This window comes from Alligator sinensis, unplaced genomic scaffold (assembly GCF_000455745.1).
Source record: "Alligator sinensis unplaced genomic scaffold, ASM45574v1 scaffold498_1, whole genome shotgun sequence".
In the NCBI taxonomy this organism is placed as follows: Eukaryota; Metazoa; Chordata; order Crocodylia; family Alligatoridae; genus Alligator; species Alligator sinensis.
In genome coordinates, this window is record NW_005842469.1 from 1080445 (window position 1) to 1096337 (window position 15893).

The window sequence follows — 15893 nt, forward strand, 5'->3', positions numbered from 1 at the left end:
AATGGAATGCCATTTTACTCCTTCCATTATCATAGTGAAAGAATCTGTTTATTATGCTGATCCAAAACAAAAGCATATGGATGTTGTGTATTTCTAGGATTTGATGGACACACAATTTGAAGTGTTTAGGAAACAGGTTGCATTGAGGTAAAGGAAGTTTTTTATTTTGGAAAGTTTTCTTTCACTTTCAAATGTTGGAGTGTTATAATAGTGGTGATGGTCCAGAAAATGTGAGAGATGAGGATTTTTGTCAGTGATATATGTTATTGGACCAATTGCATGGTTAGGATAGACTTAGACAAGCTCTCAGCTGAAGAATGTCTTGCATTTGAATATTTGTCTACATCTATTCCAGGCATGTAGTTGGTCCAATAAAAAAATATTACCCACAAAAATTTTTGCTTCATATCCAATACAATTTGTTTTGTTTTTCATGAAGAAACTTGGTCTAAGCATTGAACTGGTGAAAGTCTGGATCAGCTTTCAAGTAGTAGTGGATTCAATCAACAAACGAGTGTAAGATGAATCTTGACAAACAGATTTGAAAGTTAGAAATACTATTGATTTTCTGCGGAATTAAATCGATTCCCACTAGGTAAAGAAGGCCAGTCCTGAGCTGTACTTGGATGCGAGGAACCAACTGATTTTCAGAATGTAGCATGCCATTTCTTCTTAGCAACTTTAGAACATGGTATTTGGGGGAAAGAAAATCAGGCATTTGAATGGTCTCCATGAGATTTGAAAAAGGTTTGAAGCTACTTAAGGTGTCCCATTATATTTCTAACATGGGAATGCTTAATAATCCCAATGTTATTTGTCAAATTACAAGGTTGGCTGTTATCTCCTTATCTATATATCCTCAGTGACTTCATTTCAGTATAGCTTGCTTATGTTAAAAAACTACTCCACATTTTTTTTCATAGATTTTTAGGGGGTTGTTAAATAACTGTTGTGCCCCAAAAATGCTATCTGGAGTGCTTCTAGTATATATATTTGATTAGGGAGGTATTTTGAGGTTATTTCATTAACTGTAGTTCTGCTTAACTCTTATGTAGCACTTCTGCAGTAGATCTCAAATTGGGCATGTCTGTATGTACATTAATGCACTTTTCCTAATGTGCATTAAATTTAGTACATCCAATGTGAGGTACTAAATTAAAGCACATTATGCTGCCCTAATGTGCAGTAGTGCAAGCGCAAGCTTTAGGTGATGCTTAATGCACAGGAGCCTATTCTACTGCATATTAGCATAATAGCACATTTTATGCACTGCTTTAATGTGCAGTAGAATAGGCTACCACACTTTAAAGCACATGTGTAGACATGCCCGAAGTGATTTTTCAGAGGACATCAGTACCATTATTCCCCATTTTTGCAGGTGGGAGAACTGAGATAAAGAGAGAGAAAGTGATTTGCTCATAGTCATTCAATGGGCCAATAACAGATCTCTTGATTGCCAATTCAAACCAGCATCAGGAGCACTGACTCCTAACAAGATTTTTTTTTAAAATCATTTAGTCATGTTGCTCAGTAATTTGCTAAACAATTTGATATGTTACTTTATTCAGTTCAAGCTATTGCTGAATACAAACACATGTTAACACATTATTACATAACCCTTTACTAATTAAAAAGTTTTATCCTACAGCCACTCTTCTCATGAAACTCTCATTGGCTACAATGGGAGTTACACCAACATAACAATTATAGGATAAAGCCCCAGCAGTTGTGCTTATCTGTAATACCTGGTAAAAACATAATATAACAAATCAGCAGTACTGCTCAGGTACATCAAATACATAGGCAGTTTCATTTTAAAAAAATGCCAGATACCTTACTACAGAAGAGCACCCTAATACTAAGTCTTCCATTTAAGGGTAAAAATATTACAGGAATGTCTCCATAGGAGACAAAGTAGAAGTAGTTTCTAGGACACTGTCATAAAATTTGAGTTTATTTTCATGCTGCAGAAGTTTCTCTTGCAGACTACTTCCTCTGAACCCTTTGGCATATTCTTGATGTAGATTGCTGTACCTGTGGTGAATGGGAGATAAGGGAGGGAATAGAGGATGGGGGTGGGAATAAATAAAATGAGACTGTTTAGGATTTACTCAGCAACTGGTTAATAGTTACCCTTCCCTTCCCTCAGTTTCCCTATCTGTTAAATTGGGATAATGACAAGGACCTTTGTACACACCTTATGGGTCTTTCAAAGCCATGTTGTGAAAAATCATTAACTTTTTTTATTTACAGCTTGGCTGCTGAACAGAATAAATGTATTTAGCATTGACTCTAAACATTTTTCCCCCAGATTTTCTCATAAAAAGTGAAAAACAGAAAACCAAAATCATTCTGGCTCTTACAGTTTCATTTCAGTTTAAAATGAAACATTTCTTTTGTTGCCCAGGAGTTTAAACCCATTTTAAAAAATTTTAAAAAATGGTTTAATTTTTTATTTCAAAACAACATTTCATTTCAAAGGTCAAGCTTTTGAAATTGCATGGAACTGTCTTCTAGGCCATTATCAAAACACTTTCACAAAATATGAATATCATTATCCCATCCTAGTTATATTTTTTTTATTAACATCCCATTTTAGAGAGGCCAAAACGGAGGTAAGCAGAGGAGAAAATTATCTATTCGTGACTAGAACTGGAGATCGTATCCAGAATAGATGCCCTATATTAGGAACTAGATATTATTATTTCCTGGGATTAATTCAGAATTGGATTACCATATTTTCTCACAAACTGCATGCCCAAAATAAAGTGTTCACCTATTTTTGGAAGGCAGAATGTAGGAAAAAAAATCTATGGCCAACTGTGTGACAGAGCAAGCCCACCTGGACACTCTGGGTATGTCCAGACAAGCATGGATGTATAGTATGCAGCGTCACAGATATCTGCGGTGCCACATACTACACATGTCATACATGCAGGCATTCCTTGCACTGCTGCTTTGCAGCATGGGTGGAGGGAGTTTAATTCCAGCAAATTCTGAGGTCAAAAAAACCCCACGCCTAAAAGAAGCAGTGGTGCATGCAGCAGCAGCACCCACAACCCCAAACCAGGGCCTGGCTGGCTCCCTGGAGTCAGGCTCCTTGCTGGAAGATGGCTGTAACTGCAACTCCCAGAGGCCCAGGACCCCAAGTAAGGCTACTGCCCCAGCCTCCTCTATCCCACCTGAGGCAATGTGCCCTGAGCCAGAATGCACATAGCATAGGGCATTCCCTAGGGATGAAGAGCAGTGGCACAAGGTTGTGCCACTGCTACTTGTCCCCGGGGGAAAACACATCCCCACTCATGGGGAAATGCCTTCTATGTATCCAGGAAGCATGGGATTCGGGGAAATAATCTGGGTGAGGCAGCAGGACAGCAACAAGGCTAGGTCCCAGACAGGCAATAGTAGGATTGTTATTTCTTAGTTCCTTACATGAATTCCTGTAAATAATCAATTGTTTCTTCTACACCACAAGCTTCATCAAGATACTGGAGACTGAAGGTGGCTGCTCAGTAACCCACAACCAGTTCAGTGTCTCTTCATCCAAAAGGTACTCCCTCCCCAGTGGCTGTGAACACTGGACTCCCATTCTCTGCTTTTATAGGACATCAGTACCATTAGCACCATTTTGCAGGTATGGGAATGGATGGTTGTAGGTATGCGTAAAGAACTTTCATAACTGGGGGCAAACTATATCTATTCAGTTTTTAATCTTATTGCCTCAGTCAAGTTACTGTCAAGCCTCTTCTTTTCAAGGGGGAGGTGAAAACTCCTGAACTATGATCCCTGCATGATAGAGGACTGGATGATTACTAAAGCGATAACAGACTGAAAGCTAATTTGTAATTTTCATGAGAGATCCTATACATACTAAAAAAGAAGAATCAGTTCTCTTGTTCTTACCGATGTGAAATGGTCCAGAACCCCAAGGTATTCACCATCATTAAGGAAGCCAAAAAGAAGAAGAACCTTTCCAATTTACCTTCATGCAGTAAGTGTGGGAACCAAATACCTGTTGTTGAAGCAGACATTTGAAGAAAAGTGAGTTTTTTGCTTGGCTAAGATATAGATCATGTAAACAGTTGCCGAAAAATATGCTTGTGTAAGACCAAGGAGATACCACAACAATGATGGTTGTTTGGAACTCGTGTTGATACTTACCTGGCCTCCATTATGACCATATTTGAGCAACCCCCGCTCTTTAACGTATCCGTTATCTCAGTGTTAATGACAAGGAGCCAGTCATAGTCAAACTAAACAATTTCCCCAAGGTCTGAGGTGGAACAGGATACAGAGTCCTGGGCTTCATTTAGCACCCTATCCTTCGTAATCATCTCTTGTGTGTGTTGTACATATAATAACTTCATTAAAATTGCAATAGTATGCACTCACAATTTATGATATTCCAGAAGGTCCCTCTATTCAGACCTGTTGTGCAAAATAGAGAAACATAGAGCCTTTCACTACCTATTTACATGCTGTTTTTCTTCCCCTGCAGATCTCCCGCCTCATTGGGTACACTATACAGGCTAGATGCTGCTCACTGATTGAGCAGCTATTCAATATTTCATTTTATCCTTATTGGATAAAACCTCAATCAAGTGTTCAAGAATGAGTAGAGAGAGGTGACCTTGGAGCAACTTTCCTGATGCATTGCCCAGGGCTCTGAAAGCACAAACACTCTTCCCCTTGAGAGTTTGGCAACAGTGTGCCAATGACATTTCAGCAGTTCAAATTCCATCCATCAAGTGCAGTACCACACATGAAGCCCACAGTCTTCCCTCCTACCCGCACAGTGTTTAGCTTCATTACTTCTTTATTTTAATAGTTCTCCTCTTCCCACAAGATGCATCACGTACATCGCAAGTGCAGGAATAGATTTCCTATGGTATGTGGCGACTGTAGAGATTAGGGTGCGCAGGGGGAAGCCAGACATCGGTTAAGATGGATTTTGAGCAGTTCAGTCCTTAAGGGATGATCAAACATGGCAAACACAAAAACAAAATGAAACGAGGAGTGACAGAAGAACTAGAACACAACAAAGCTCTACAGGACAGTATCAAGTCCTCCTAATTAGGAGCATAGCCTATTTATTCGCAAGAGGAGGAGAAAAGCACCTTTCTGTACTCTCCCAAGTCTCTGTGAAATCCTTTAGCTTTATGAAGCAAATACTCTCCACAGGTCTTTGCTTAAAGGGAAAGGGGGAAGGAAGGAGAAATAACCTTTCCTTTTATTGCTCTACTGTAGGAGCCTAATGGCCTTAATTGACCTTAGTATCTATTGGCATTCTAGGGTGGTTTGCAAGAGCTGCTTAGTCTAATTAGAAAGAGAAAAGAGAGGAAACAACTGTACAGCTCAGGAGAGTGGCCAGTGAAAAGAATAAAAAGAAAAAGGATCCATGCTTTTCTCTTTCATTCTCATACACTTTCATTCGTGCCTAAGGGTAGTAAATTCCTCACTCTCCAAATAAGCAGTCACTCTTCGATCTCTCTGGATCAATAGGGAGCAACTGTAATCAGTAGAGCAGTTTTCTGTGATTTCTCCCCCAGACTTTGGTTCACAGAGTGATGCCTGTGTCTGTCACGGAACAGCACCACCTCACCTCAGCATGTGTGGTTCTCTTCAGAGCATTATCTCAGAACTAGCTTTAAAATGTATCATTTAACATTGTCAGTTGACTGAGCTCCTAGGTACTATAACTTCATTTTAGTGGCTTATAAACTTTTACTGTCATAATTCACAATCAGGCAGTTTTTCATTTTACATCCCCCAGTGGCCGATAGAACTCAAGAAGAGAGACTGTGTATCTGATGAAAGGGAAAGTAAGCATGGGGTTCTGTACTACAGCTTGTCAAAGCAGAGTTCACACTGTCTGTTAGATTATTTACATCTGCTGGTCTAACTATATGAGCAGCAGGAGTTGCATAATGGAACTCAGTTTACAATGGATTCTGAACAGAAAATATCCACTTAAAATACTACTGAATTATTAAAAAAAAAAAAAAAAGACTCTTGTTCTACCTCTATGCATTACAATCTGTTGCTTCCAAAAGAAGAGTCTAAACACTGAGTACCTCAAGATTGCTTTAGTGCTGGTGACTGGCACCATGTAATTAGTACTGGAGATAAAAGCCTTCTATTTATGAGCAAAAGTATACTGTCAAGCAGCATGAGCTAATAGATAGGATATTGGACTAGGATTTGAGATGTGGATCCATTCTATACCCTGTCCCAACCTCCTCTGTTACTTAGACCCAGAGAAAAGTGACTCTTATTCTTATTCTCCCCACTCCCACCCCACTTTCCCATTTTGGTCTCAGATAGCACTTAACACAGTGAACATTTCTATATCATGGCAGCGGTATCATGACACCAAGGGGATGATGGAGCCTCAAAATGCTCTGCCCACCCGAATATGCAAACATACTCCGAACCAGAAATGCATCTGTGTGGTTGCTGTGCCCCTCCTCAAGCCTTCAAGCTTTCAGTTGGCCTGCAAGCAGACCTTGGGGATGAACCCATAGCAGCCTCACTAGTGAACTTCCCAGCTCTGGAGAACACCAGCAGACTCAGGTGGACAGGGTGTGAACAGAGCCCTTAGTGCCAGGACATGCCATTGCTGCAGTATAGACAAGTCCAGACAGACCCAGATCTCCCATGAGGCCTTCAGAAGATAGCTCCCAGTACTGGTTAGAGATAATCTGGGCTAACCTACATACTAGAAATGCTATATCTGCATTAGGAGCAGGGTAAACCAGCCTAGGTGGAGCACCAGGCTAATACGGTTTTGACTGCTTCTGGTACCTGAGTGATCTCAGATGGCCTACACTGTCCCATGTAGATACATGCAGAGCATAGTGCAAGTCACCATCAACACAACAAAGGCACAGGACAAGATTTTTTCAACCTAGAATTAGGTTTGATTTTAGAGATTAAAAAACAAAAAGTTGCATCTTCAGGGCTGAAAGAAAATACTCCGGACCCCTAGGCAAACCAGGAAAAGGCTTCACTTTATACAGCTCTGCTCCTGGATCATAGCCTCAGCTCTGCTCCAAGAGGGAGCAAAAGTGAGGTTTCCTTCTCTTTCTCTGGCTGCTAAAAAGGAGGTTCTCTACTGTATTAGGAGGCTTTCTTGGTTGAAAAGTACCAGTGCAGCACTAGCAGCAGTCTGAATCAGTCAAATCTGTTTTTAAGTTTTATTTCAATGAAAACAAATTCTTAAACTAAACATTTTCCATGGAAAGTGTCCAGTTTGAACAAGAACAACAACAAAACAACAGACCTTTTGGGCGGGTTTTTTTGGGAGAAAAATCTGAATTTTCCACCCCCCCCCCTTCCAAAAAACTTAAAAGTTTTACAGCATATTCCTTTTCCACTTGCACCAGCCAAAGCCATTTACTACTGTGTGTCTCTAGGACTCTCAAAGCAATGGGACTAGCTAAAACTATTGAGTAGCAAGGGGCAGCTCACCTGCTAAGAGATGTTGTTTCACACTGTCTAAAGTCAGGCATCCCTCCATGGATTACAATCATGTTATATTTTCAAGATTTTATTCTAGACCATGAATACTAGATAACCTAATAGCTCTTTTTTATTTTTTAGTTTATACTTTTGTTTTAAGTGGAAGCCAAGTGTCTTATAAAGCACAGGAAAAATGTGACCCAATACCCTAGACACTGATGGCCTACAGCAGGGGTCAGCAACCCCTGGCATGCGTGCAGAGCAGGGAACGCAAGGCCATTTTGCTTGGCACACCACCGCCAGCCCGAACTCTAAGCAGCTGCTGCCAGCCATGGAGCCCAGACTACTCCCAGCAGGCGGCTGGGAGGCTGCTAGCCCTGCTGCAACAGACCGGGCTCTGTTGGCCGGCTGCAGCTGGGAGGCTGCAAACAGCTGCTCCGGACTCCAGCATGTCGGCACTCTGGCACTTTCCAAGGTAGACATTGTGGGTTTTTTGGCACTCTGGCCAAAAAATGTTGCCTACCCCTAGCCTACAGCATCTATGCCTGGATCCAGCAGTGTTTCCATGTTGAGCTACTCTGTGGTTTTTCTATTAGATTTGACAACAAAAGTAGAAGTTATAGGGGTTGTCCTGCCGTTACTTGTTCACTGGGAATTAAGCCTCTGCCACATGTTCATTCAATAGCACAATGGGATGTGATTCCTGATTCTAACAATCATGCCTCTTGCCATGCCACATGTACCTGGCAGAAAGCACAATTTTGGGATCATAGATTCATAGATGTTAGGGTCGGAAGGGACCTCAATAGATCATCGAGTCCGACCCCCTGCATAGGCATGAAAGAGTGCTGGGTCTAGATGACCCCAGCTAGATGCTTATCTAACCTCCCCTTGAAGACCCCTATCATGGATCAGATTCTAGTCATACTACTACTATTTGCCAGTTCAGTGGGAGTTTGGGATTATAATCGTGGACTCCCCCTGTAGCAAACTGAGCTGAGCCAACAATCAGCTGATCATCATCTCCAGTCCTGGGACCACACAGGGGCCAGCTCAAGACTGGTACAGCTGACTGTTGGCCCCAAACCCAGGACTGCACCAGAAAACTTCAACAAGCTCTGGCTACTCTTCCACATGTTCAATTTAAGGCACGATGAAAACCTCTCATAAAAATGTTACACGTGTGTTGAGGACAATTTTAATGGCTGATTTCCCATTTTGTCATGCCATTAATTCCTTAAATATGTGGCAGGGTTACTATTTATGGTACAATTAACAGGTTAGCTGTGCCTTAATTGCAAAGTCTGTCAGGGGCTTTTTAGGCTCACACCTCACAGTTCAATGGTTTCCTAGATTATTCCAACATGAAAATTCTCAATTGGTAATTCGCACTGTTAAACATTATAAGATATCTCTTGATATTGTAAGGATTGTTTCCTTTTAGGTTAGGTGAATTATTTATGGAAGTTCAGATAATACAGTGGTAGGAGGCCATATTTAAAAACAAATAAAAGTGAAGAGATGGAGCCTGGCCCTGCATATAGACAGGTAAACACTGTGTTGGACAGGAGAGCTTGTTGCCTTCCTACTCTATGCAAAACTCAGGCATAAGTTCGTCCTTGGATTATCCTGAACTCAAGGATGACCTGATACTTGTGCCTGCAAAATGGCCAGGAAGAAAGAGGAGCACATTAACACCATCCCAACACAAGTCAGAAGGTCTGTTTGGGCACAGAGAAAAGTTGATGCTGTTTTTGTAAAGTGAAGTGAGTATCCTGAACACTTACTTCTAACCTATTACTAAGGCCATAAGTTTGAAAAAACAACAACACAACAACGAACCACATCAGCATTAGTTCTTCACCTTGAAATTTAAAATCTAAGAGCTTCAGATCTCCATCAGTCAGTTCATCTTGTTATAGGATGTATTAAACCCCAGTACATACTGCTTTCTATTGTTATTTATTAAATAGGCATCAGTGGACACTGCCATCTGGACTGCAAGAAACATCCTTTCGCTGTTTCATATTTTGGTACTTATTATCACACAATAAGTTAGAACCCATATGCGAGAAAATTGGTACCAAAGATTATAGCAGAAAGAAAATCTGGGCCAATTTCCTTCATTTTGACCCTTTTCTCCCATCATATATTTACATTAATAGTTATAGAGAAACTTATTCTGAAGTGGTTAGCATAGGAGGACAGGTTTTGTCTTGCATCTCTTCCATTAAAATGTTAGGAGAGGTAAAAGATCCAAAAGAAATCAGTTTCCCAGCTTGTACTGAAAATACCACTGTCACCCGTCATCTGTTTGCACTCGTCAGATTTCAAAAAGTCTTATTTTATCATATTCACACCATCCTCCATAGATGCGTAAAAATGATTAATGCAGCCTAGACGCTCTGTGACTGATATATGATCAACTTTGCCAATAAAATCCTGTAAGTTAGTGACATGAAGCATGATCCAAAAAGGTTTAACTAATTTAATCAACACCTTTCATGCCCAGCAGTGTAATTCACATAATTAGATCCTCCAAGATGATAAAATATGTATGTCCTGAATGACTTCAGAAGAGTCTAGATTCCATCTAAATTAGGGATGAGGGGACCCCAAAATAATTTAGGTTTAGGTTTCAGTAATCCTGACCTATGGCACATTGTGTAGCAAAACATTCTTACGATGAACCTTGCCACAATTTACAACAGCATGATTTACATGTCAACCCCTTAATTGCAACAGAGCACACGTTTGATCATCAGAACCCAATCTAAATGCTCTTTGATTAAGTAGGTTTAAAAACATCTATTTCAAGCTATTGTGTTTTCCCCAAATCCCAGGCCTTGTTCATCTACTGGTTGTTTTACAAACTTCTGTAGATTGCCTTAAAAATATTGCTTAAAATTCTGAGGGAGGGAGGCATGGCTGGCATCAATGTTGGTGAACTGACACTGGCTGAATTGCTGTTAACAGCAGAGGCCACACTGGCAGAGATTTGGAAGTTTTTGAAGGGTTTTTTTGGATGGGGGAGAGGGTTTTTTGTTTGTTTGGGTTTTTTTAAGGAAAGAGGACTACTTTTCTTATGTTACTTATTAATATGAGCACAAAGGAAAGTGACCAAGAACTACATCAGAGTATAAGGCCTAGTACAACCAGTCTAATCATGCAGATGAAATGAAATAGATTGGAAAAAGGGACCTTGTTTTCATTATTACTAGAAAGAGCAGCACAACAATGACGGAACTGCAACATATGTTTTGAAAGCATTCCCTCTGAAACCAGGCAAAACCCTATCTTCTAGTATTACTCTATACTCAGCTCAAAAGGTCTGCACATTTTATAAACAAGCCTAGCCCATTTCATGGGTGATCATCATCAAAATTTGGCTGAAGTGAGGAGAAAATACTGGAGCATTTCTGTGCCCAGTTAAATATGTAGTGACAAGAGATTCAACATTTTAAAGATAAGGTAAATGTTAATGCATCCTTCCAGCAGTGGCCACTGGAAATAGGCAAACTGGTGTTGATGAACAGAGGATGCAGTAGAAGAGCTTCCAATGAAACTCATTTTAGAATGAAATCCTGAGGCACTGGGAATACCTCACTCACATGAAGATGAAGGAAGTCTTATATCTGATAAGGACAACAGGATTCCATTGAGGAGATTTTCCCTTAATTTCTCACCATGGTTTCTCATAATCAAAGTTTGGATAAGAATTCATCTCTGAGTAATCACACTTTTGAGAGCAAACTGTAACTGACCCACTTCTGAGAAACACAGTTATCCTTGTGGAGGAGTCATTTGGAGTAGCTGTGCGTCATTCACTCATGGGAATGATAATTTCCATGATGGAGGCAAAAACATGGATCGAGATTTTTCAAAGGTAGCTAGGGGATTTAGCCATGTAACTCCTATAAAAATGAAAAACTTAAGTGACTAAGCCAGGGGCAGGCAGGGCAGGGAGCTGCTCCAGGGCTGGAATCTTGCAGTGGTGACAGTGTGGACCGAAACAGGGGCACAGCTGTGATCCACTGCCCACATGCCTTGGGCAGGACCATGCAGGCAGTGGATTGTGGCTACGTCCCAGCTGTGGACCATGTGGTCACCACTGCAAGATCTCAGCCCCGGCCACGGAACAGATCCATGAATGAAAAACAGGCAGGGGCGTACAGGGAGTGGATCATGATTCTGCCTTTGACCCCAGCCCTTCGCTGTCACTGCTCAGTGATCCCTATCCCAGGTAGGGCCCTCCCTGCTCCTGGAAGTGCCTCCCCACCTGCCTGCAGCCTTATTTTGTCCCCCCAGTCATGTGCCCTGCCCGTACAGGTCTTGGCCAGTCTCCATTGGGACCCCAGGATTGCTGGGTGAGGACAGCACGAGGCTGTGGTCTGGGTCAGAGCTGTGATCCGCTCCCTGCACACCCCTGCCTGTGAAACCATTACAGGGGTAAGCAAGGAGCAGATCATGGCTCTTCCCTGGGCCCCAGCCCTGCACTGCTACTACGCTATGATCCCAGTCCCAGTCCCACTTGCCCATCCCATTCCCAGATGCTGCTCCCTTCCCACCTGTAGCCCCATCTCAACCCCCTGGCCATGCATGGGAATCACTTAGGGAGTTTTGGTGAGCTGTTGCGTGGGGGGGGAGGAATGGGAGGAGAAGATACTGACGCCCAAGTGGCCCTCTGGCCAAAATATTTGCCCACCTCTGGACTAATATTTCCTGACACACATTTTCACTGCTATACACTTTTTGGTTTCATTGTCTGCCAGATGAAGTCTATAAGAAATGCAACTTAAACCTAATACAGCTCTGAAAATTTGCATCTATTTTAATTACAGGTTTATTTTGATTAGATTCAGCAGCAGCAAAATGTAAACAAAGAGTAATTTTGTGTAAGGTGGTAATGACCACGTTCGTGAAAATGAAGCAGTGTGGGGAACTTACTGTTTCAAACACAGTAACCATGTATTTTGTAGGTATAAACAGAGGAGCACCTAGCTTCTAAGGCACTCCCATTTTTTTTAAATATACACATAAAACAAAACTCCTACATACTGAACTGCATCCAATAACAGCTCATCAGGTAAAAAGGAAAAAAATAAAATAAAATTACCTGCTAAATTCCCCCTGCAACATGTCCTACCTCAGACAAATATCCAGCAGTTCAGACTAACAATAAATATTGGTTCAATCTGCAAAACTGGGTCAAAAACACAATGAGAATGGCTTCTCTGGGAATTTTTGTACTTTTCTGAATGGGATGGAAATTCTGGGAAAATATCTTGTTGCAAAATATTGGTATATTGGGTAGGAGTTGTGTATGAAAAATGAAACACCTCCAATTGCAGTCAACAAAAATACCTGCAGAGTGAAGTTCTATTTTTGACTAAAGGTGGCACAATGTAGGCTTGCAGCATTTTGTTAAGAGTTATTGTATTAATTTTAGAGGCTCTATGGCTGAAATCAAAGGTTTTTAGGTTCCTAAGTTTTACTGCTATCAGTGAGAATCAGAATCCCTAAGGATCTGGGATTCTGTGGCTAAATCCCCTCACCAGCACTGAAAAATGTCAGGCTAACCTGTTTTTCCTTGCCCTCAAGCCTATATTGAGGTAGGGAAATACATATTTGAGAAATGTATCTTCCATGTTTCCTTCTGAACCTCTTCTAAAATACTGAACACATTTTCATAGCTATTTAAATTATTCCTAAGTATACATGGATGGTGGGTGTATGTGTGTGCTGCGAATTCTAGTGGGTAAAGGATGCTTGATGGCCAATTTATTTTTCATGATTTCAGAAAAGAATGCATGGGGCTCCTTGCAAGATGGCATTTTCTAATTACTCCACCTATCAAAAGTAAGATGACTCATTAAAATTTGATGAATACAGCTGCAAGTCTATTTCCTATCTTAATTCTATCTTAATTGTGAAAGCAAATCAATAAAACTTTGGCAGCTACTCGTATGCTGTTACATGCTTCCCCAAATCAATAGTCAATAGGATTAGACAACTGTGTTCAGAAGCACACAGCACAAGCACATTCCTTACCTTGAGAGCCTGCATGTGCTGTCTGAACAATGAAAGCTCCCATAAAACAGCCAGCTCCATTGAAGAGGGTCAAAAAATGCATGGAGATCCCTCGAATTCCATCTGGCACAAGCCTGAATGACAGCAGGGAACCTTTGCAAAAGACAGTTACAAGTTGTACAAGTTAATAACGTCACTGGGTGGCCAGAAGAAAGGTAAAATAGAAATGAAATTACTTGGGAAAGACAAAAACCCAATCCTACATTCACCATATTAATATATACTTTGCAACCTGCTTACTCTGGAAAGCAGCTGTACTTATTAGAATGTACCCCTTCAGTGGGGCATTGAGTTAACTTAAGGCTACTTTAACTGAACATTATAGCGCCCCGAATCAGTCACCTCATAAGAATAATACTTTCCATGTATATAGCACTTTCCATCCAACCATTTCAATATCTTACAGCTTAGTCTAAAACCTCACATGGTAAGTAAGTGCCACAGGAAACAGGCACAGTGAAACATGTCTACAGTAGGGTTTTGTTGGCTCCAGCAGCAATCCAGCTCTATTAGCATTAGCAATAATGGGAGCGCTAGTGTAGATAAGGCTCTTATGATTAGTGTTTGGAATGGTGTTTGAATGTGTGTGATATATTAACAATTTCTAAATGTCTTCCAACTTCATTAATGTTCCCAGTGATGATGGGCAAAGATGCCTCTTTGGGTTTTTTTTTTTTTCAATTTTCCCTTACTCACATCCCCAAAACCCCTAATGTAAACACTGATCCTCCAGCCTCTCAGAAATGGTACTGTGGGTTTTAATGCTCACCCTGATGCTCCTAGCACAGTGATCAGAGGCAGGAGAAAGTAAAAAAGTTCAAAACCATGGATGTGATAATAGCAGTGGGTAGCACCCCCAGAACAGCTTTACACACTCATTTCTGGGATTGGTACATATGGGCAGGAGTGGGTGGTCAGGGCATACACAAGAGTAGCTCTTCCCAGGAGCACTGGAAGTGTTAGAAATACCCGTGTGTCTGATGCAAATGCAAATCTTGGCTAACAGTGACCTGAATTCTTTCCAATCCAAAAGTTGCTTTAACAGGCAGTCACTGCCCGCTGGTAGGTAGCTGATCATCTGCCTTGTATTTTTTGTTTTTACAATGTTTAAGTAGTTGTACCTTTAATCTGAAACCTAGAATAACTACAAAACTAGTCAAGTAAACCAAACTGAAAGCTTGTAATATTATTAACATTCAATTATGGCAAGGGTGCAGATAGTTAGTTCATGTGATTTAGCCAGATTTAAAAGAGGGACTTACTTTCTCCTGGACTTTGATGCATACTGGGGGAAAAAATTAAAACTAACTTTCACAATGAAAAGCAAGATGAAGTCATCTACCAGATTGTTTGCTGTTAGTTACAGACTTCTGCCTTATTAGAATTTGTTTCCTAGATTTCTTCCCTAGCTGTTTGTTCTCTTTGGTGTCACTCTTCATCTGTGGCTAAAGTCTCTAGTTTCCCTAATCATGTATTTTTGAGGTCCTTCTGTATCCATTTTTATCAGCTCAAGGTCTCTCCTTTTCAGCCTGTCCCATCTCTATTGCTTAGTGGAGATTGCTGCAACCTTCATGGAAAGAATTCATGATGAGATAGCTGCTAAAAGGAGATCCTAGTTTCACATTTGGCTACATGACTCATCACTATTCAAATCACCCCCCTCCCCATCTTTAATTGGCAAGTGCAAATGAAGGTTTTGAACAAAGAAGTTAGGTTAAAAAACTGAGTTTTGAGTGGCACTTTTACTGCAGTCAACAGTGAAAGCAGAATTGAGTCAAGGGGGTGTCCATGTGAGAGGGGAGACAAGATCAATTAAGTGCAGGGTGTACTATAATGGAAGACTATAGCCTGAGAAATTATAAGGCCAATGTCCTAAATCTAAACACTTTTGTGTTGTACACTGCCTTCATGTCGAGCCCCAGAGTGCCTCTAAAAAGCATGCCCTACTTGCTCCCAGCTCCACCCATACCAAATTCTGGAAATAAGACCATCTATCTGCCTTAGTGTGCTGCTAAGCATGCCCACAGAGTTCTCTCAAACTCCGTCTTGAGCGAACTTATTGGCATGTGTTAGGGCCCTTCTACAGCAGCTAAATGGCCCAATTTCTGGAAGTCAGCCCACATGGAATAGGAGGGAGTTGGCAGGGACTTCATAGCAAGTGGACTTCATAGCAAGTCCAGTGATGCTGAAAAGGCAATGTAGATAAACCCTAGGCTCTTCAATGGAACCACCTCCCTCACCCCCCCCCCCACCTTTTTTTAAGCCAAGAGGAGAGGCAATAAGCATATGTCCTAGCCGAATTCAGCTGAGGTGATTGCATCCCACTTACCTAAAATATTCCT

At 41.1% G+C, this 15893-nt stretch overlaps 1 protein-coding gene across 1 annotated transcript in view; it reads right to left on the minus strand.

Moving 5' to 3' along the window:
• Positions 1-1886: 1886 nt before the first annotated feature.
• SLC15A5 (solute carrier family 15 member 5) overlaps positions 1887-15893 on the minus strand; it is a 56104-nt gene continuing 42097 nt past the window's right edge. The window contains exons 7-9 of the mRNA XM_006030871.1: positions 13513-13644; positions 3904-4012; positions 1887-2034 (exon numbers count right to left, since the gene is read on the minus strand). Of these exons, the coding sequence (XP_006030933.1) occupies positions 1887-2034; positions 3904-4012; positions 13513-13644 (389 nt within the window). The remainder of the gene's footprint in view (positions 2035-3903; positions 4013-13512; positions 13645-15893) is intronic.